This window comes from Pseudorca crassidens, chromosome X (assembly GCF_039906515.1).
Source record: "Pseudorca crassidens isolate mPseCra1 chromosome X, mPseCra1.hap1, whole genome shotgun sequence".
Lineage (NCBI taxonomy): Eukaryota > Metazoa > Chordata > Mammalia > Artiodactyla > Delphinidae > Pseudorca > Pseudorca crassidens.
The window spans coordinates 126,956,588-126,978,560 of record NC_090317.1 but is presented as its reverse complement, the minus strand read 5'-3'; the positions used below and the strand labels follow the sequence as shown (position 1 = coordinate 126,978,560).

At 42.3% G+C, this 21,973-nt stretch overlaps 1 protein-coding gene and 1 long non-coding RNA gene across 9 annotated transcripts in view; one reads left to right on the top strand and one right to left on the bottom strand.

Annotated features, from left to right (window-relative positions):
• The window catches only part of MID1 (midline 1), a 636,259-nt gene that overhangs the window by 15,434 nt on the left and 598,852 nt on the right, over nt 1–21,973 (bottom strand). For 5 of the 6 annotated variants that reach the window (XM_067724015.1, XM_067724016.1, XM_067724018.1 and 2 more), the window contains one exon: nt 19,670–19,813. The exons of the other annotated variant lie outside the window; for it this stretch is intronic. In XM_067724015.1, the coding sequence (XP_067580116.1) occupies nt 19,670–19,813 (144 nt within the window). The remainder of the gene's footprint in view (nt 1–19,669; nt 19,814–21,973) is intronic. 6 annotated transcript variants of the gene reach the window in all.
• The window catches only part of LOC137217345 (uncharacterized), a 240,702-nt gene that overhangs the window by 143,589 nt on the left and 75,140 nt on the right, over nt 1–21,973 (top strand). The window contains exon 3 of one of the 3 annotated variants that reach the window (XR_010940072.1): nt 8,816–9,001. The exons of the other annotated variants lie outside the window; for them this stretch is intronic. This is a non-coding gene — a long non-coding RNA (uncharacterized lncRNA). The remainder of the gene's footprint in view (nt 1–8,815; nt 9,002–21,973) is intronic. 3 annotated transcript variants of the gene reach the window in all.

Sequence of the window (21,973 nt, the reverse complement as noted above, 5' to 3'; positions counted from 1 at the left end):
GACCGACTAAGGTGATTATATTGCAAATCCCGTTCAGTGCGGCTAGGAGCAGCGAGGATTATTCCGTCCAGGATCTTAAGCACCGTCTAGGTGCATGACGGGTTACTAGGTGCCGTGGGACGAAAAGCAAGCAAGTAACCACGGATCCCTCCCCCAGTTCTCACGATGATGACCGTTCAGTGTTTGATCTCATCCATTTTGAGACTCACAGGAGGTGAGGGAGAGACCTGGGTCACGTATGAGAAACTGACTTCACTAACGCAGATGTAGTAGGTTGCATTTCTTGCCTCTCCTTCTTCACCCTGCCCTGGATCCACGTCTAGGTGACTTTGCAGTTGCTCCTTCTAAAGACACGGGGTATAATTCTCTTACCTCGTAGCTTTGGATTTGGCCACGTGACCTGCTTTGGCCACTAGAATGAGGCTGAAACGGTAACGTGCCAGTGGCCAGAGGAGGCATTACAAGGCCTTGAGGGTTTGTTGCCCCCTCGTGCCACTGCCACAGGGAGGACGTGCCCGATAATCTGCTCCTCTCATCGACTGCCCAGCCGAGTTGGGAGTGAGGCCAGCAGAGACTGGCCAGCACCAGGGCAACTTCTGACAGGGGACCAAAGAGAACGCTCATTGGGGTTGTTTGTGACCCAGTACTCTCCTGGTCGTACTTCAGTGAGTCAGGACATGTGTCCCTAAGAGAACCCTGGAGTGGCAGCACCTGAGGGCAGCTCAGGGCCCAGGGTGGCTCTGAGCAAAGCATCAGTAGGGATTGTGACCAGCTGCATCCCTAGCATGGCTGGTTCCAAAGAGCAGGGCTGCACCCCGGCCGCATCCTGCAGGATGTGGTCTGAGGGGCAGGCTGCGGATGTAGGAGGCTTTGGAAGAACATGTAGGAAAGAGGAAGCCGTCTTGTTTTTCAGCTGGCTGACGCTGAAAGCATTTCTTTGGTACTGGGCCCGACTCTCCTCTCCGCCCACCAATCTCCACGCTAATCGAACCTTTTCCCAGCCCCCTGGTGACCGGGCTGTCGCGGCGTTTCCGGACTCTGGTGAATTTCCTTCACCAACTCTCGGCAGAGGGCTTGGGCCCCTCCACTTCCTGAGGGGCGCTCAACTTGCCTCCCCTCCTTCCCTTTCAGGGGATTTGCAAGTCAAAGGGTTAGTTCTTTTGAGGCAATTTACACCTTAACCATACGCCCAAGAAGCACGTCCCTTCATCTTTCTTTGCTCTTACCTCTTTGAGACTCTAATAAAACATTTCTGTAGAAAGAAACTCACAAACGCATATCCCTACTAACCCACAAATACCTGCACAGCATTTCAAGATGTTCACGGCCCCATGACAGCTGTTTCTGAATCCTGCTAAATACCATCTCCGACTTTTCAGGTCAACATTGTTCACGGTAGTCTCACAGTTGAGATGAACGTGAAAATATTTTGTTAATTGTGAAAATTCACCTCCTACGATTTGTATCTTGGGTGCACAGTATTTGCAGGTGCACATCAGTGAGTCTTAAAATAAGCACACGTATATATAGTCATATACATGAAAAATCCTGTGAATTTTCTCTCACCTCTTTTCACTTCCATCTGTAAACATTTAAACCAGGAGGACTGCAAGAGTTGACAGAGCCGCCATAAAGCAAGGAAATGACGTGAGACTCACAGAAGGGGTTGAGTGTGGTGTGCTTGTTTTCGGAGACATAACAGAGCAACTAAGGCACCATCCCCCCAGCCCCAATTTCCCCCTAATTCTCTGACCAGTTTTCACTTGTATTAGACCCAGGTGAACATCCACAAATGGCTTAGTAACATGGGACTCTCCCAATTACATATCTCTTTTGATACTTTCTCACCTTCCCTTTTCCTTGAACACAGCAGTGACAAGCTCAACGCTTCCAGACAGTGCCACAACCAAATTGTAGATTTTGATCCACCCAAAACTGGATCTCAGCTCTGGGCCCCAAGAAGCCTGTAACTCACTTTATTATTAGCATTTTTTTGAATTTTATTTTATTTTTTTATACAGCAAGTTCTGAATAGTTATCTATTTCATACGTATTAGTGTATCCACGTCAATCCCAATCTCCCGATTCATTCCACCCCGCCCCCCACCACCACCTCCCGCGCTTCCCCCCTTGGTGTCCATACGTTGGTTCTCTACACCTCTGTCTCTATTTCTGCCCTGCAGACTGGTTCACCTGTACCATTTTTCTAGACGCCACATGTAAGCGTTAATATATGATATTTGTTTTTCTCTTTCTGACTTGCTCCACTCGGTATGACAGTCTCTAGGTCCATCCACGTCTCTGCAAATGACTCAGTTTTGTTCCTTTTTATGGCTGAGTAATATTCCATTGTACATATGTACCACAACTTCTTTATCCATTTGTCTGTCGATGGGCATTTAGGTTGCTTCCAGGACCTGGCTATTGTAAATAGTGCTGCAGTGAACATTGGGGTGCATGTGTCTTTTCGAATTATGGTTTTCTCAGGGTATATGCCCAGTAGTGGGATTGCTGGATCATATGGTAATTCTATTTTTAGTTTTTTGAGGAACCTCTATACTGTTCTCCATAGTGGCTGTGTCAATTTACATTCCCACCCACAGTGCAAGAGGGTTCCCTTTTCGCCACACCCTCTCCAGCATTTGTTGTTTGTAGATTTTCTGATGAAGCCCATTCTAACTGGTGTGAGGTGATACCTCATTGGAGTTTTGATTTGCATTTCTTTAAGAATGAATTAGTGACGTTGAGCTGCTTTTCATGTGCCTCCTGGCCATCTGTGTGTCTTCTTTGGAGAATAAGGTCTATGTGGGTCTTCTGCCCATTTTTTGATTGGGTTGTTTGTATTTTTTTGACACTGAGCTGAATGAGCTGTTTATATATATTTTAGAGATGAATCCTTTGTCCGTTAATTCGTCTGCAAATATTTTCTCCCATTCTGAGGGTTGTCGTTCCCGTTGCTGTGCCAAAGTTTCAGTAGGTCCCATTTGTTTATTTTTGTTTTTATTTCCATTTCTCTAGGAGGTGGGTCTAGAAGGATCTTGCTGTGATTTATGTCATAGAGTGTTCTGCCTATGCTTTCCTCTACGAGTTTGATAGTGTCTGGTCTTACATTTAGGTCTTACGTCCTTTTTGAGTTTGCTTTGTGTGTGGTGTTAGGAAGTGTTCTAATTTCTTTCTTTTACCTGTAGCGGTCTAGTTTTCCCAGCACCACTTATTGAAGAGACTGTCTTTTCTCCATTGCATATTCTTGCCTCCTTTATCAAAGATAAGGTGACCATATGTGTGTGGGTTTCTCTCTGGGCTTTCCCTCCTGTTGCATTGATCTATATTTCTGTCTTTGTGCCAGTAGCATACTGTCTTGATTACTATAGCTCTGTAGTATAGTCTGAAGTCAGGGAGCCTGGTTGTTCGAGCTCCGTTTTTTCCCCTCAAAATTGCTTTGGCTATTTGGAGTCTTTGGTGTCTCCATACAAATTTTAAGATTTTTTGGTCCTAGTTCTGTAAAAAAAAAAAAAAAAAAAAAAAGCCATTGGTAATTTGACAGGGATTTCACTGAATCTGTAGATTGCTTTGGGAAGTAGAGTCATTTTCACAATATTGATTCTTCCAATCCAAGAGCAGACGGTGTATCTCTCCATCTTTTTGTGTCATCTTTGCTTTCTTTCATCAGTGTCCTATAGTTTTCTGAGTATAGGTCTTTTACCTCTTTTGGTAGGTTTCTTCCTAGGTTTATAATTCTTTTTGTTGCAGGGGCGAATGGGATTGTTTCCTTAATTTCTCTTTCTGATCTTTCGTTGCTGGTGTATAGGAATGCCAGAGATTTCTGTGCATTAATTTTGTATCCTGCAACTGTACGAAATTCATTCATTAGTTCTAGTAGTTTTCTGGTGGCATCTTTAGGACTGTCTATGTATAGTATCGTGTCACCTGCAAACAGTGACAGTTTTACTTCTTCTTTTCTGATTTGGATTCCTTTTATTTCTTTTTCTTCTCTGATTGCTATGGCTAAAACTTCCAAGACTATGTTGAATAAGAGTGGTGAGAGTGGACAGACTTGTCTTGTCCTCTTTGATTTCTTCAGTGATCTCTTGGTTATTTAGTAACGTAGTGTTTACCCTCCATGTGTCTGTGGTTTTTATGGGGTTTTTTTCCCTGTAATTCATTTCTAATCTCATAGTGTTGTGGTTGGAAAAGATGCTTGATATGATTTCAATTTTCTTAAATTTACCAAGGCTTGATTTGTAACCCAAGATATGATCTGTCCTGGAGAATGTTCCATGTGCACTTCAGAATAAAGTGTATTCTGCCACTTTTGGGTGAAATGTTCTAAAAATATCAATTAAATCTAGCTGGTCTATTGTGTCATTTAGAGCTTGTGTTTGCTTGTTAATTTTCTGTCTGGATGATCTGTCCATTGGTGTGAGGTGTTAAGGGTCCCCCACTATCACTATGTTACCGTCGATTTCCTCTTTTATAGCTGTTAGCAGTTGCCTTACGTATTGAGGTACTATGTTGGGTGCATATATATTTATAATTGTTACATCTTCTTGGGTTGATCCCTTGATCATTATGTAGTATCCTTTCTTGTCTCTTGTAACATTCTTTCTTTTAAAGTCTATTTTCTCTGATATGAGCATTGCTACTCCAGCTTTCTTTTGATTTCCATTTGCATGGAATGTCTTTTTCCATCCCCTCACTTTCAGGCTGTATGTGTCTGAAGTGGGTCTCTTGTAGACAGCATATATAAATATGGGTCTTGTTTTCGTATCCATTCAGTGAGCCTGTGTCTTTTGGTTGGAGCATTTAACCCATTCACTTTTAAGGTAATTATTGATATGTATGTTTCTATTACCATTTTCTTAATTGTTTTGGGTTTGTTTTTGTAGGTCCTTTTCTTCTGTTGCGTTTCCCACTTAGAGAAGTTCCTTTAGCATTTGTTGTAAAGCTGGTTTGGTGGTGCTGAATTCTCTTAGCTTTTGCTTGTCTGTAAAGCTTTTGATTTCTCCACTGAATCTGAATGAGATCCTTGCCCAGTAGAGTAATCTTGGTTGTAGGTTCTTCCCTTTCATCACTTTAAACATACCATGCCACTCCCTTCTGGCTTGCAGAGTTTCTGCTGAGAAATCAGCTGTTTACCTTATGGGAGTTCCCTTGTATGTTATTTGTCGTTTTTCCCTTGTTGCTTTCAGTAATAATTTTTGCCAGTTTGATTACTATGTGTCTCGGCGTGTTTCTCCTTGGGTTTATCCTGCCTGGGACTCTCGGTGCTTCCTGGACTTGGGGGGCTATTTCCTTTCCCATGTTAGGGAAGTTTTTTGACTCTAATCTCTTCAAATATTTTCTCTGGTCCCTTCTCTCTCTCTACTCCTTCTGGGACCCCTCTAATGGGAATGTTGGTGCGTATAATGTTGTCCCAGAGGTCACTTAGGCTGTCTTCATTTCTTTTCATTCCTTTTTCTTTATTCTGTTCCGCAGCAGTGAATTCCACCATTCTGTCTTCCAGGTCACTTATCCGTTCTTCTGCCTCAGTTATTCTGCTATTGATTCCTTCTAGTGTAGTTTTCATTTCAGTTATTGTATTGTTCATCTCTGTTGGTTTGTTCTTTAAGTCTTCTAGGTCTTTGTGAAACATTTCTTGCATCTTCACTACCTTTGCCTCCATTCTTTTTCTGGAAGGTTGCCTGTCTCCACTTCATTTGGTTGTTTTTCTGGGGTTTTATCTTGTTCCTTCATCTGGTACATAGCCCTCTGCCTTTTCATCTTGTCTGTCTTTCTGTGAATGTGGTTTTTGTTCCACAGGCTGCAGGACTGTAGTTCTTCCTGCTTCTGCTGTCTGCCCTCTGGTGGATGAGGCTATCTAAGAGGCTTGTGCAAGCTTCCTGATGGGAGGGACTGGTGGTGGGTAGAGCTGGCTGTTGCTCTGGTGGGCAGAGAGCAGTAAAACTTCAATCTGCTTGTCTGCTGATGGGTGGGGCTGAGTTCAGTCCCTGTTCGTCGTTTGGCCTGAGGTGACCCAGCGCTGGAGGCCACAGGCTCTTTGGTGGGGCTAAGGGCGGACTCTGGGAGGGCTCATGCCAAGGAGCACTTCCCTGAACCTCTGCTGCCAGAGTCCCTGCGGTGAGCCACAGCCCCTCCCCGCCTCTGCAGGAGACCCTCCAACACCAGCAGGTAGGTCTGGTTCAGTCTCCTATGGGGTCACTGCTCCCTCCCCCTGGGTCCGGATGTGCACACTACCTTGTGTGTGCCCTCCAGGAGTGGAGTCTCTTTCCCCCAGTCCTGCAATCAAATACAGCTAGCCTTTGAAGTCCGATTCTCTGGGAATTCCTCCTCCCATTGTCAGACCCCTAGGTTGGGAAACCTGACGTGGGGCTCAGAAACTTCACTCCAGGGGGTGGACTTCTGTGGTATAACTAACTGTTCTCCAGTCCTGTGGGAGCCACCCACCCAGGGGTTATGGGATTTGATTTTATTGTGATTGCAGCCCTCCCACTGTCTCACTCTAGCTTCTACTGTGTCTTATGGATGTGGAGTATCTTTTCCAGTGAGTTCCAGTGTCTTTCTGTTGATGAGCGTCCAGCAGTTAGTTGTGATTCAGGTGCTCTCGCAAGAGGGAGTGACCACACGTCCTTCCACTCTGCCATCTTCCCACCAAATCCAAATGTCTTTAAAACGAGCTTGGCGTGTGTGTATGGATGGAGTGGGTGGGATATATATGTTGTCAAGCAGGGCTTAACCCCAAACTTAACTTTTTTCCAATTTCTGTTTTCCCCCTTGCTTTATCCAATAATTATTTCACAACTTCCCCGTTACTTTCAACCTCAGTGCACATCGCACCTGTTCCCCTTTCCCCAGCACAGGCTGGGCCTGTGCTTTGGGGAGCTACAGTGGGCCAGATGGTTTTTCCACTCTTCTCCTCTTTGTCCCCCTCTAAGCACTCGAAATCCAGACGAGGGGCCTTGTGTGTCTCTCGGACATCTTTTTCTCCCACTTGTAAGCTGTAGATTCTCCGCTCACTGCAGTGAGCTGCTTCTTTGACTCAGGGTTTCTCTGCTGCCTCATGCCAACTTTGGGATCCCCTCTGGCGTTGACGGTCTCTGTGCAGTATGGTGTGCTCACTCCCATGCTGAATCCTCTCATCTACAGCCTCATTAAAGCATGCTTTTTCTTACCCTCCTTGTCACTGACCTCCCCCAAGTGAAGCCTCTTCTTAATTGCCTGGCTGTCCAGTGGTTAAGACTCTGTGCTTCTACGGCAGGGGGCGCGGGTTCGATCCCTGGTCAGGGAACTTTTACTCCCAGTAGTGCCTCCCTGGGCAGATCCTGAGCAAACCCAGGTCCCGTCAGCACGGACGTAGCCCCACATTCTCCTGAAGCCCAAATCCCAGCGAGTACTCTGGAGACTGAACTCCTGTTGCACGGAAGCTGGCCCTTCTAGTCCCAAAGCGGAAGCCCTGGCAGCGCGTGTAACTCACTTTAGATATTTAATAAGAGCATTACACTAGTAATAAAGCAACAGACACAGAAAACAAACTTACAGTTACCAAAGGCGAAGGGACAAATTAGGAGTTTGGGATGAACATATGCACACTATTCTATATGAAACAGATACTCAACAACCTCCTACTGTATAGCACAGGGAACTCTACTCAATATTCTGTGATAACCTATAAGGGAAAAGAATCTGAAAAAATATATGTATGTGTAACTGAATCACTGTGCTGTGTACACCTGAAACTAACACGACATTGTAAGTAAGTAAGTCAACTATACGCCAATAAAAAATTAGTTAAAAAACAGAACAAAACGATGAGCTTTTCCACTGCCTAGGGCAATCCACTCATATTCCTAGACCTTTGTCAACAGCAGTCCAGCACAAATGCAAACAGTAACAGCATAATCAAATGAGAATCCTATCAATGTCACTGTGTTTACACTGTTCCTATTTAATTGCATATGTTACAGCGAAATGAGTACTGTGGTCAAAGAAAGCAAATGTAAAAATGTTTCAATAAACTTTACATCACTGTACAACCCCAAAGCTGGGTTTAATGCGGTGGCGGAAGGCTTTCAGCAACATCATAGAGCAGATGTCTGAAATCGCTGCAAACTCCAACTTGGCTCACAATCCGAAGCCTTAACCCAACAGAAAAAGATTTAATATGTTTCAGAAAACTTTTCCAAACCAAAAGAGGGACGCTGGCCATCCTGATTAGTTTGCGAACAGGTCACTAATTATTTTACTTGGATATTAAAAGAACAAAATGTTTACGGAGTAGTAAAATTTGATTGATTGGCTATCTTTCTTTACCCTGGGACAATCTGCTTTGATGAATGCTAACGCTAACTATTTAGGCTTACCTTTATATTAGTATCATGGCCAAGGTCATAACTGAGAGGTTGATTACAAACGCCAAGAAAGCAACATCGACCGTTCTCTTTCGGGGGTGCAGTTGGTGGGATGCCTCAGCGCACACCATTATTGCATTGCTAGTGTCGGTCTAGTGCCAGCACCACTTAACTTCTTGCATATGGTGCCAAGCGCCAGACTTCTCTGCCTTGATACCCACCCCGCTGTGCTGAGACCGTTGACCAGGTTTTATTCATTCATCACTTTACGAACCATCCATATAACCGTCCTGACTGAAACCTCTACTTTTCTCTCAATTCGTTTCCAATCATCTTGGAGGGAGTGCCAACATTCACCTTCTCCAATTCAGCTTGAAGTATTCAAACAACAGTGCAACTTGGAAGATGATCAGTTCACAATACAATAATTGAGTTTTGTGACTTTGTACTTTTTCTCTCTCATTGACGAGGGGTCAGAAGCATCTCCCTACATGATGCCGCTCCTCCCAAGATCCGAGTTACGTCTGGGACTTCAGAGCAACTGCCTGTCATCTTACAGTAAAACATTATGTATAAAACACTATGCAACACGGACGCCCTTCAGCGAGGCTGCACACCAGCTTCTCACACCCTTTGTTTCTTTGAACAGATTGGACGTAAGTGAACATTCTTTTCCTTCTTCTCAATCCACATAGTATATGTTTCATAACTTTCATGAATGTTTTCAAAATGACTAAAACAAATTAAATACAGATAATTACTTTGCCATGAAGGCTTGAAGACACGGATCTTTTGACTTTTGCCAAGAATAAAAATAATAGGCTGCTAGGAGAAGGAAGGCTCCAACTGAAGATGTGCAATGATGCATTAAAAGTAGTTCTGGAAAAAACTGTAAAATTGAATACATAGCTATTTCTCATAAGCAGTTCGTTAACATCTGTAGTCGTAAGCCTGTTCGTAACAACGAAAAATAAAAAATTAACTGTCATTAAGAGTGTATGAATTTGATTAGAGAGAGTCTTTTTACAAGATTAAAAAGCTCCATAGATAGTATCGAATTCTCCTTCACTAAAGTCACTTGAGGGCAATGAACTAGAATTTATTATGACAAGTGCAGGAACTGTGACCTAGGGACAGTAGAACACTGCCTAGTGGCACATGAGCTACAGCCAGCTTTGGAGCATTCCTTCTCCTTCTTTCCAGTAGCGTTTGTACTCTTAGATCTTATTCAATAGAACATCTGCAAAGGGTAGTCCTTTCAAACGGTGGGACAGAAGAACAAACAACATGCGAGGAAGGCCTTTCACGAGGAGACTGTGTAAAATGCCATTATGTAGATAATCCGGGCAGATTGCACGACCGACCTTTATGATACGACAAAAAGTAAAATATAATGACGGGTGAGTCTAGGCTATATTTCTGTAGGAACAGTAACTTTGAACAGCTATGTGCTAACGCTGGCAAACACAGGGCTAAAAGACCTTTACTTTTAATGCCTCAGCCATGTGAGGTTAAAACATGACCTCTTCTTACAGATGAAGAAACAGAGGATGTTCAATAATTTGCCCCAAATTATAGAGCTAGTGAGGTCCAAAGCTGGGATTCAAATCCAGATCTCCCTCAATCACTACAACTCTGCGTGATAGTTAAGAAAAAAATTATCTATGGCCCCAAAGCACATGAAAAGATGCTCAACCTCACTAATCAATCATTAGAGAATTGCAAGTGAAAACTACAATGAGGTGTCACCTCACACTGGTCAGAATGGCCATCATCAGAAAATCTACAAATAACAAATGCTGGAGAGGGTGTGGAGAAAAGGGAACCCTCCTGCACTGTTGGTGGGAATGCGAATTGGTGCAGCCACTATAGAGAACAGTATCTCGGTTCCTTAAAAAAAAAAACTAAAACTAAAACGACCATACGGCCCAGCCATCCCACTCCTGGGCATAGATCAGGAGAAAATCATAACTTGAAAAAAAACGTGCACCCCAATGTTCAGTGCAGCACTGTTTACAATAGCACGGACACGGAAGCAAACCTAAATGTCCATCAACAGAGGAATGAATAAAGAAGATGTGGTACATATACACAATGGAACAGTACTCAACCATAAAAGAAGAATGAAATAATGCCACTTGCAGCAACATGGATGGACCTAGAGATTATCATACTAAGTGAAGCAAGTCAAAGAGAAAGACAAGTACCATATGATAGCATTTCTATGTGGAGTCTAAAAAAAATGATACCAACGAACTTACGTACAGAACAGAAACAGACTCACAGACTTCAAAAACAAACTTGTGGTTACCGAAGGGGAGAGGTCAGGAGACGGGTAGATTAGGAGTTTGGGATTAACATCTACACACTACTATATATACCACAGATAACCCACAAGGACCTGCTGTACAGCACAGGGAACTCTAGTCACTATTCTCTAAAAGCCTATATGAGAAAAGAATCTGTAAAGTAATGGATATACGTGTATGTATAACTGATTCACTTTGCTGTACGCCTGAAACTAACGCTGCATTGTAAATCAACTATCCTCCAATATAAAATAAAGATTAAATTACAAAAGAAAAAATAATCTGAGAATGTTTACATCTCAGTTACCATTCATCTAAATTTATTCTTTTTTTTTTTTTTTTTTTTTTTTTTTTTTGCGGTACGCGGGCCTCTCACTGTTGTGGCCTCTCCCGTTGCGGAGCACAGGCTCCGGACGCGCAGGCTCAGCGGCCATGGCTCACGGGCCCAGCCGCTCCGCGGCATGTGGGATCTTCCCGGATCGGGGCACGAACCCGTGTCCCCTGCATCGGCAGGAGGACTCCCAACCACTGCGCCACCAGGGAAGCCCTAAATTTCTTCTTGCATTTGATCCTGTAGGCCTTGGGACTTCACTCTACTGCTTTAATAGACATTAAAGAGACAAACAAATGCTGATACTAACAAGCTGACTAGAGTACCCCAGTTAGATGAACAAGTGCAGTGTCACTGGTTTCCATCTGTCCTGGGAGGACAGGCCTTTTTAGCATCTACGTTTTAAATAAGGCAGATCTTGCCCTGTACAGCACAGAGAATTCTACTCAGTATTCTGTAACAACCTATATGGGAAAAGAATCTGAAAAAGAATGGATATATGTATAACGAAATCACTTTGCTGTACACCTGAAACTAACACAACACTGTAGATCAACTATGCTCCAATATAAAATAAAAATTAAAAATACTAGCTACACAAGGACCTACAGTATAGCACAGGGAACTGTATTACTTTCCATTATAGGTTCTTACAAGATAATCTGAAAAAATAACTGAAGCTTTGCTGTACACCTGCAACTAACACAATATTGTAACTCAACCACACTTCGATAAAAAAAATTGTAAGAACAACAACAACAACAAAAGGCAGGTCTGTAACCTTCGTTAAGCCACGTGCATTTATTTCCTTGTGGTAACTGCTTTCTGGGAACAAATCCCCTTCTCTGGCATCACCCAACGTAAAGCTCTAATTTCAGTAGTATTGTTGTTGTTGGATTTCTACAGGTGTGGCCTTTTCTCATCTATTCCATTCTTGTGTCTTTTTTTGGTATATTTTTCCATGCCAACAGCATGGAAGTCAAGGTAGTCACAGTTTAGTCACCTGGGAAACCCTAAGTTTCGAGCAACAGGTATCTTCCTTTCATCTTGGGGATGGAATGACGTGCTGGTACGGAGCTAAGGCTCTACAGCAGATGGTCCTCTGGCCCCACTCCCTTCCTTCTTGCTGTATCCACGCATTTTGTTTGCTGTATAACCTTGCAGGCCTCTCATTGTGACTCCAGGCTCACTCGTGGGAATGGGTTTGGCCAATGGCACGTCAGCTAACGTGACAAAGACAGGCTTGCAAAGCATGTGGGCAACTGGGCCCAGCCATCTGCCTTCACCTCCGCAGTCCCCTGGAGAACATGCTTGAGGTAGATTGCAGGAGAGAGCTGTCCAGCAGTGGAGATGCGCCAGTTACCAGCCTGAGCTACGAGGGAGCCTAACCAACACCAGCAGGTTAGCTGACCCCCAGCTGACTCCAGATGCACAAACGGTAAGAACTAGACCTGTACGGGGTGGAGTCCTGGTTCTGTTTCTCTATCTTCATTTCTCTCCGTCTCCCCTTCCTCACTCAGCTCTCTAGCCAGGCTTAATTAGACGAGATCTCCCACTGCACCCTGCCACCTTCTGTCTCTATAGGTTTGCTTAACATGGCTGGCTGCTATGCCTTTACTGTACTGATAGGTACCCACTCTCTTTCAAGACTTAGTGATCACTTGCCCCAAGACCTTCTGGTTGTACCATCTCTGCCCTCTCTATGCCTTCTTGCCAAAGCTGTTCTCAACGTTTCCTGATTTTCCCTTTTGCTCCAAAATTACACATTCTTAGAAGATTGTAATAAAAGCTAAGTAAGATTTTAAGAAAAGCTTCCAAGGCAGGCTGATTAAGGAGTGAAAGGTCAGAGGGGTCAGGAGGGGAAGCTGGGAAAAGGGGATATAGGGAGGGGGGGCCATTTGTTGCTATGAGTCACTTATACTTTAGCCCCTTAGAGGTGTGGGTCTTTCTGCATCACTCTTTTAATTACTCCTAAATCAAATTTCTACTTGAAGCGTCATGTGCCTCAGAATTACTTGTGCTAGGAAAGAACAGTGTAGTTACAAAAAGGTTTATATAATGAAAGCAAGGTTGGTGTGGATTTATTCAAAACATTTCTTTGTTGAGAAGTGACTGCTATTCTGTCCTCTTCTACTTTGGCATATTCTATTTTTATTTGCTAAAGAAGCTTTCCAACTTGCTCCCCTAAAAATACATTTCTTCTCGTCCTTTGCCATGTACTTAATTCAGATAACTGCAGGGTGAGAGGGAGTGCTTCCTCTATTATCATCTCTCTGACCAGCTACTTGCTGCTATTCTAGATCATCACATTGTCTCCGATACGGAGTATCTCATGGGCCCCAGTGAGAGAGGGGCTTCTCTGTGTTTCAAATAAGGTCTAAAATTTTCCTAGGTGGGGAACAATTGTTAATATTTCAGAAGATGGCCCTGCTCGCCTCTGAAATCCTTTAAAAAAAATGTGAAATAGATTCCGGAGACAAAGATGGCAGAGGAGAAGAACTTGAGCTCACCTCCTCGCATGAAAACACCCAAATCAAAACTGCTGAACAACCACTGACATAAAAGACTAGGACCTACCAAAAAAGATATTCTACATCCAAAGACAGAAGAAGCCACAACAAGACAGTAGGAGGGGTGCTTCTGCGATATAATCAAATCCCATGCCCGCCAGATGGGTGACCCAGAAAATGGAAAATCATTATATCGCAGAGGTTCTCTTACAGAAGTAAGTGTTCTGAGCCCCACTTCAGGCTCCCCAGCCTGCGGGGTCTGGCATCAGGAGGAGGAGCCCCCAGAGCATTTGGCTTTGAAGACCAGTAGGGCTTGAGTGCAGGAGCCCCACAGGACAGGTGGAAACAGACTCCACTCTTGGAGGGCACACATGAGGCTTCCTGTGAACTGGGACCCAGGGCAAAGCAGTGACTCGACAGGAGCCTGGGTCAGACCTACCTGTGGGTCTTGGAGGGTCTCCTAGGGAGTTGGCTGGGGCTCACTGTAGGGGCAAGGGCCAGAGGCCCCAGGAAATACTCATCGGCGTATGCTCTCCCGGAGATCGCCATTCTGGCACCGAGACCTTGCCCCCCCCCCGCCCCCCACCACCGCCTGGGTCCAGTGCTGGTACACCTCAGGCCAAACAATGAACAGGGTGGGAACACAGACCCACCCATCAGCAGACAGTCTGCCTGATGGGTGGGAACACAGACCCACCCATCAGCAGACAGTCTGCCTGAAGTCGTCCTGAGCACAGTCTCCCCTAAATGCACCTCTTGACATGGCCCTGCCCACCAGGGGGCAGGCAACAGTCCCTCCCACCAGGAAGCCTGCACAAGCCTCTGGACCAATCTCACCCACCAGGGTGCAGACACCAGAAGAAAGAGGGAACTGCAAACGTGCAGCCTGAGAAACAGAGACCACAAACACAGACAGTTACACAAAATGAGACGGCAGAGAAATATATTCCAGACAAAGGAACAAGCTAAAACCCCAGAAGAACAACTAAGTGAAGTGGAGGTAGGTAATCTACCTGAAGAAGAATGCAGAGTAATGAATTAAAAAAGAAAAAGCAATGCAAACACAACACTGAAGACAGTCATCAAATCACAAGAGAAGCGAACAAAAGAGGAAGGGAAGAAAAAAGAAAGACTTACAAAAACAAATCCAAAACAATGAACAAGATGGCAGTAAGAACATACATATTGATAATTACCTGAAATGTAAAAGGATTAAATACTCTGACCAAAAGACATAAACTGGCTGAACGGATACAAAAATAAATCCCGTGTATGTGCTGTCTACAAGAGACCCACTTCAGACCTAGGGACACATACAGACTGAAAGTGAGAAGATGGAAAAAGGTATTCTATGCAAACGGAAATCAAAAGAAAGCTGGAGTAGCAATACTCATGTCAGACAAAATAGGCTTTAAAATCAAGACTGTTACAAGAGACAAAGAAGGACACTATATATATGCAGTGATCAAAGGATCAAGCCATGAAGAGGATAAAACAATTGTAAATGTATATGCACCCAACAAAGGAGTACCTCAGTATATAAGGCAAATGCTAACAGCCATAAAAGGCGAAATCAACAGTAACACAGTAATAGTGGGGGACTTTAACACCCCACTTACATCAACGGACAGATCATCCAGACAGAAAATCAATAAGGAAACACAGGCCTTAAATGACACATGACACCAGATGGACTTACTTGATATTTATATAACATTCCATCTGAAAGCAGCAGAATACACATTCTTCTCAAAGGCACATATAACATTCTCCAGGAGAGATCACAATGCTGTCACAAAGCGAGCCTCGGTAAATTTAAGAAAATTGAACTCGTATCAAGCATCTTCTCCAACTACAACGCTATCAGATTAGAAATCAACTACAAAAAAAACAACAACTGTAAAAAAACACAAACACGTGGAGGTGAAACAATATGCTACTAACCAACCAATGGATCACTGAAGAAATCAAAGAAGAAATGAAAAAATACCTAGAGACAAACGAAAGCCTGATGACCCAAGACCTACGGGACACAGCAAAAGCGACTGTAAGAGGGAAGTTTATAGCAATACTATCTTACCTCAGGAAACAAGAAAAATCTCAAATAAACAACTTAACCTTATGCCTAAAGCAACTAGAGAAAGAAGAAGAGACAAAACCCAAAGTTAGTAGAAGGAAAGAAACCCTAAAGATCAGAGCAGAAAGAAAGGAGATAGAGACAAAGAATACGTAAACAAAATCGATAAATCTTTAGCCAGACTCATCAAGAAAAAAAGGGAGAAGGCTCTAATCCATAAAATTAGAAATGAAAAAGTTGAAGTTACAACAGGCACCACAGAAATACAAAGGATCATGAGAGATTACTACAAGCAACTCTATGCCAATAAAATGGACAATCTAGAAGAAATGGACAAATTCGTAGAAAGGTACAATCTCCCAAGACTGAACCAAGCAGAAATAGAAACTGTGAACAGACCAATCACAGGTACTGAAATTGAAAATGGACTTTTGTTTGTTGGGAGTTTTTAAATCACAAGAGCAGATGGCTTCACAGGCGAATTCTACCAAGCATTTAGAGAAGAGTTAACACCTATCATTCTGAAACTCTTCCAAAAAAATCGCAGAGGAGGGAACACCCCCAAACTCATTCTACGAGGCCACCATCACCCTGATACCAAGACCAAACAAAGATAGCACACAAAAAAGAAAATTACAGGCCAATATCCCTGAAGAATACAGATGCAAAATTCCTCAACATAATACTAGCAAACCGAACCCGACAATACAGTAAAAGGATCATACACCGTGATCAAGTGGGATTCATCCCAGGGATGCAAGGATTCTTCAGTATCCGCAAATCAACCAGTGTGATACACCAAATCAACAAATTGAAGAATAAAAACCATATGATCATCTCAATAGATGCAGAAAAAGCTTCTGACAAAATTCAACATTCATTTATGATAAAAAAAACCTCTCCAGAAAGTGGGCACAGAGCCTCAACATAATAAAGACCATATATGACAAACCCACAGCTAACATGATACTCAACAGTGAAAAGCCGAAAGCATTTCCTCTAAGATCAGGAACAAGACAAGGATGCCCAGTCCCACCACTTTTCTTCAACATAGCTTTGGAAGTCCTAGCCTTGGCAATCAGAGAAGAAAAAGAAATAAAAGGAATCCCAATTGGAAAAGAAGTAAAACTGCCACTGTTTACAGAGGACACGATACTATACATAGAAAATCCTAAAGATGCTACCAGAAAACTACTTGAGCTCGTCAATGAATTTGGTAAAGTTGCAGCTTATAGAATTAATACACAGAAATCTCTTGCATTTCTATATGTTAACGATGACAGGTCAGAAAGAGAAATTAAGGAAACGATCCCATTTACCATCACATCAAAAAGAATAAAATTCCTAAGAATAAACCTACCCAAGGAGCCAAAATACCTGTACTCGAAAACTATAAGATGCTGATGAAAGAAACTGAAGATGACACACACAGATGGAAAGGAATTGGAAAAATCAATATTGTTCTTGAATTGGAAGAATCAATATTGTCAAAATGAGTATACTACCTAAGGCAAGCTACAGATTCAATGCAATCCCTATTAAATTACCAATGGCATTTTTCACAGAACTAGAGCAAAAAAATTTTACATTTGTGTGGAAACACAAAAAACCCCGAATAGCCAAAGCAATCCTGAGAAAGGAAAACAGAGCTGGAGGAATCAGGCTCCTTGACTACAAAGCTACAGTCATCAAAACAGTATGGCATTGGCAGAGAAACAGAAATATAGATCAGTGGGACAGGATAGAAAGTCCAGAAATAAACCCATGCACCTATGGTCAACTAATCTATGTCAAAGGAGGCAAGGATATACAATGGAGAAGAGACAGCCTCTTCAATAAGTGTTGCAGGGAAAACTGGACAGCTACATGTTGAAGAATGAAACGAGAACATTCTCTAACACTATACACAAAAATGAACTCAAGATGGATTAAAGACCTAAATGTAAGACCAGATACTATAAAACGCTCGGAGGAAAATATAGGCAGAACAATCTTTGCATAAATTGCAACAATATCTTTTTGGATCCACCTCCTGGAGTAATGAAAATAAAAACAAAAATAAACAAATGGGACCTAATTAAACTTCAAAGCTTTTGCACAGCAAAGGAAACCATCAACAAAACAAAAGGACAACCCACAAAATGGGAGAAGATATTTGCAAACAAAGCAACTGACAAAGGATTAATCTCCACAATATACAAAAGCAGCTCATGCAGCTCAATATCAAAAAAACAACCCAGTGAACAAATGGGCAGAAGATCTAAAGAGACATTTCTCCAAAGAAGACATACAGATGGCCAAAAAGCACGTGAAAAGATGCTCAACATCACTAATTATTAGAGAAATGCAAATCAAAACGACCATGAGGTATCAGCTCACACGGCTCAGAATGGCCATCATTAAAAAATCTACAAACCATAAATGCTGGAGAGGGTGTGGAGAGAAGGGAACCCTCCTATGCTGTTGGTGGGAATGTAAATTGGTACAACCATTATGGAGAACAGTATGGAGGTTCCCGAAAAGAACTTAAAATAGAACTATACCATATGATCCAGCAATCCCACTCCTGGGCATATATCCAGAGAAAACCATAATTTGAAAAGATACATGCACCCCAGTGTTCACTGCAGCACCATTTACAATAGCCAAAGCGTGGAAGCAACCTAAATATGTCCACCGACAGAGGAGTGAATAATGAAGATTTGGTACATATACACAATGGAATAGTACTCAGACATAAAAAGGAATGAAATAATGCCACTTGGCAGCAACATGGATGGACCTCGAGATGCTCATACTAAGCAAAGTAAGTCAGAAAGAGAAAAACAAATACCACGTGATATCACTTATATGTGGAATCTAAACTATGACACAAATGAACTTCTCTAAGAATCAGAAACAGACTGACACAGAGAACAGACTTGTGGTTGCCAAGTGGGGGTGGGGGCAGGGTAGGGATGGAGTGGGAGTTTGGGACTAGCAGATGCAAACTAGTACATACAGAATGGATAAACAACAAGGTCCTATTGTATAGCACAGGGAACTGTATTCACTATCCTGTAATAATAACTAGTCATAAAAAAGAACGAAATAATGCCATTTGCAGCAACATGGATGGACCTAGAGATTATCATCCTAAGTGACGTAAGTCAGAAAGACAAGTACCCTGTGATATCACTTCTATGTGGAATCTAAAAAAAAGATACCAATGAACTTGTGTACAGAACAGAAACAGACTCACAGACTTCAAAAACAAACTTATGGTTACCAAAGGGGAGAGGTCGGGGGAGGGATAGATTAGGAGTTTGGGATTAACATCTACACACTACTAATATATACAACAGATAACCAACAAGGGCCTACTGTACAGCACAGGGAACTCTAGTCACTATTCTCTAATAAACTATATGAGAAAAGAATCTATAAAGTAATGGATATACGTATCTGTATAACTGAATCACTTTGCTATACACCCGAAACTAACACAACACTGTAAGTCAACTATACTCTAATATGAAATAAAAACTAAAATAAAGTGACATAGACAGACCCAAGGTTAATAACAACAAAAAAATTCTGAAGTAACACTCAGAAAAGAAAACTTAATGTATGATATAATGACTAAACCATATAACTCCCACCCAGAAAGTGCTGTTAACCCCATGATCTCCCCATGTTTTTCCAGTGGTGCTACTGCCCTCCCATCCAAGAGGCAACCAACCATCATCCTGACTTTTATTTATAGTTTTTACACCTATGTATACATCTCTAAACACAAGAGCTTTTTAATCTTTAACTTATGTACAAACAGACTCCTAGTGCATTCATCCTTTTGTTTCCCGATTCCTTTAACAATATTTTTTTAAGAGCCGTCCATGTGGTTTGCTAGAGATTAAGAATTTTCAACGCCATCTGGCCTGTTATTTTGCCTAGCACAGTAGGAGTGAGTGCTACCATCTTCTTGGTTAGGAAAGACAAGCCGATAAATATTGTGTACTCTTTCCGTCCTCGTCTTCCCTTGATATTTAAATTCAGAAATGCAATCGATCTGAGAACAGTCACCAAACAGAGAAGTCAAGAGGGCGTGCGATACTCACTCACGACATTGGCTTGTCCGGTGAATATGGTGTACTGGAGCTCGTAGGAAACCACACTGAATTCGTCATCGGAGGTCCAGTGAACGGTGATGGTGTCATAGGAAGCCGTGCAGAGCTCTTCTCTAATTGTGGGAGGGTTGGGAGCTGTGGGGAGCAAGACGGTCATCAGCAGAGAAGCAGACACCTCTGGGATACATTTCAAAGGAGATGTTTGACAGTCAAAGCAGGCCTTTTAAAACATATCCATCAGAACTATCTGAGAGATGACGATGCCAATCCAAAGAACATTTGCTTGGCTGGTTATATCACTGTGATTTTTCCCAGGTAGTGTGACTTCAGCCAGCCAGTATTCTTCTCTCTATTTATCATGAAAGCATGTTCAGAAGGGTAAGCAAACGAACTCTCTTATTCGTGAAAGAAAACATGTCAAACAAAAAGTAAACAAAGATGAACTCTTGTCATTTCATCCCCATTGTGGGGATGGCAAACTTTTTCGGTAAAGAGCTAGATGGTAAATATTTTAGGCTTTGTGGGTCCTCTGGTCTCCGTTGCAACTACTCAACTCTGCCTCTGTACCGTGAAAGCAGCCAGAGACAATGTGTACTCAAGCAGACCTGGCCAGGTTCCAGTAGAACTCTGTTTACAAAAACAAGTGAGGACCAGATTTGGCCTGTGAGCCAGTTAGCCAACCTCTGAGCTACAAGATGCCACGTATTTTTATATTCAGGCGCCCAACTGCAAAAATACTGATGTTTGTTATCCCATAACATATCAGTCAGATAAGTGTCTGAAAATTTTCTTTCATTACATGTTTTGAGGCCTTATAAAAATGTATTAGTGTGATTCAGTTTTCTTCTCATTTTTCAGTTGATAGGTGGTATGTCAAATTAAGAACATGATTGCCAATCAATCATATCTAAGAAGTACATTTTCCTTCCTCAAGAAAAACAGGATGCCTTGGCATTTGATTAACTTATCGTTGGGGAAGGCTGCTGTTTTATGTCTTGAACACATTCTGGAGTGGAGAAGTCTAAATCCTACCCAAATGATGATTTTAAGTGGACTTCTACTGGACTGATTTCAATAACTGCTTTTATGAGACGAGTCTGTGAGCAAGAAAAAGCCTAGGCAGTGAGTGCTTTGCACCGGCAATAATATTTTACAGCAGGAGCTGGCAAGCTATGGCTATGGGCCAAATCTGGCCCACGGCCTGTTTTTGTAAATAAAGTTTTATTGGAACACAGCCAGGCTCATTCACTTATGGACTGTCTCTGGCTGCCTTTGTGCAATAGCAGAATTGAGTAGTTGCAACCATATGTCCTGCAAAGACTAAAATATTTACCATCTGGCCCTTTACAGTCAGCGTTTGCCGAGCCCTGGTTTAAAGCGTCGATCCAGGCCTTTTCTTCCATTCTTCTGTACACCAGAACCTAACTTGAAAACGAGAAAACATATCTGCGTCCGACAGATGAGCAACGTTTGCTTACACTATTAGAGAACGCTTTCCTGCGTGAAACTTTGATGAGGATGGATTAGTCCTAAAGAAACCCCAAGAGGGAGGAAAGTTGATGAAAATGGTAAAATTTAAAACTTGAATTGTTTTAGTACTCTGCACTTTGCCACTTGACGATACATGCGGGACACATATCGTACGAAGCAAGTCCCTTTTACATCTGTGGCATAAAGTCAGTTAGCCCAGCTCAGTCTATTGATACTGAATTCCACAGACATTATTGCAGCAGCCACTGCGTCACGGTGTGCATTAAGGGATACTACACAGCCATAAAATGAAATAATGCCATGTGCCGTGGACTTGGAGATCATCATATTGAGTGAAGTAAGTCAGGCAGACAAAGACAAATACCATATGATACCACTTACATGTGGAATCTAAAATATGACACAGATGAACTTATCTATGAAAGAGAAACAGACTCACAGACACAGAGAACAGACTTGTGCTGGCCAAGGGGGAGGGGAGGTGCGGGAGGGATGGATTGGGAGTTTGGGACTAGCAGATGCAAACTATTATATATAGAATGAATAAACAGCAAGGTGCTACTGTATAGCACAGGGAACCATATTCAATATCCTGTGATAAACCATAATGGAAAAGAATATGAAAAAGAATATATTGGGTTGGCTAAAAAGTTCATTTGGGTTTTGCCGGAAGCTTGTGTATACTATATATATATATATATATATATATATATATATATATATATATATATATATATATGTATGTATGTGTAACTGAATCCCTTTGCTGTACACCTGAAACTAACACAACATTGTAAATCACCT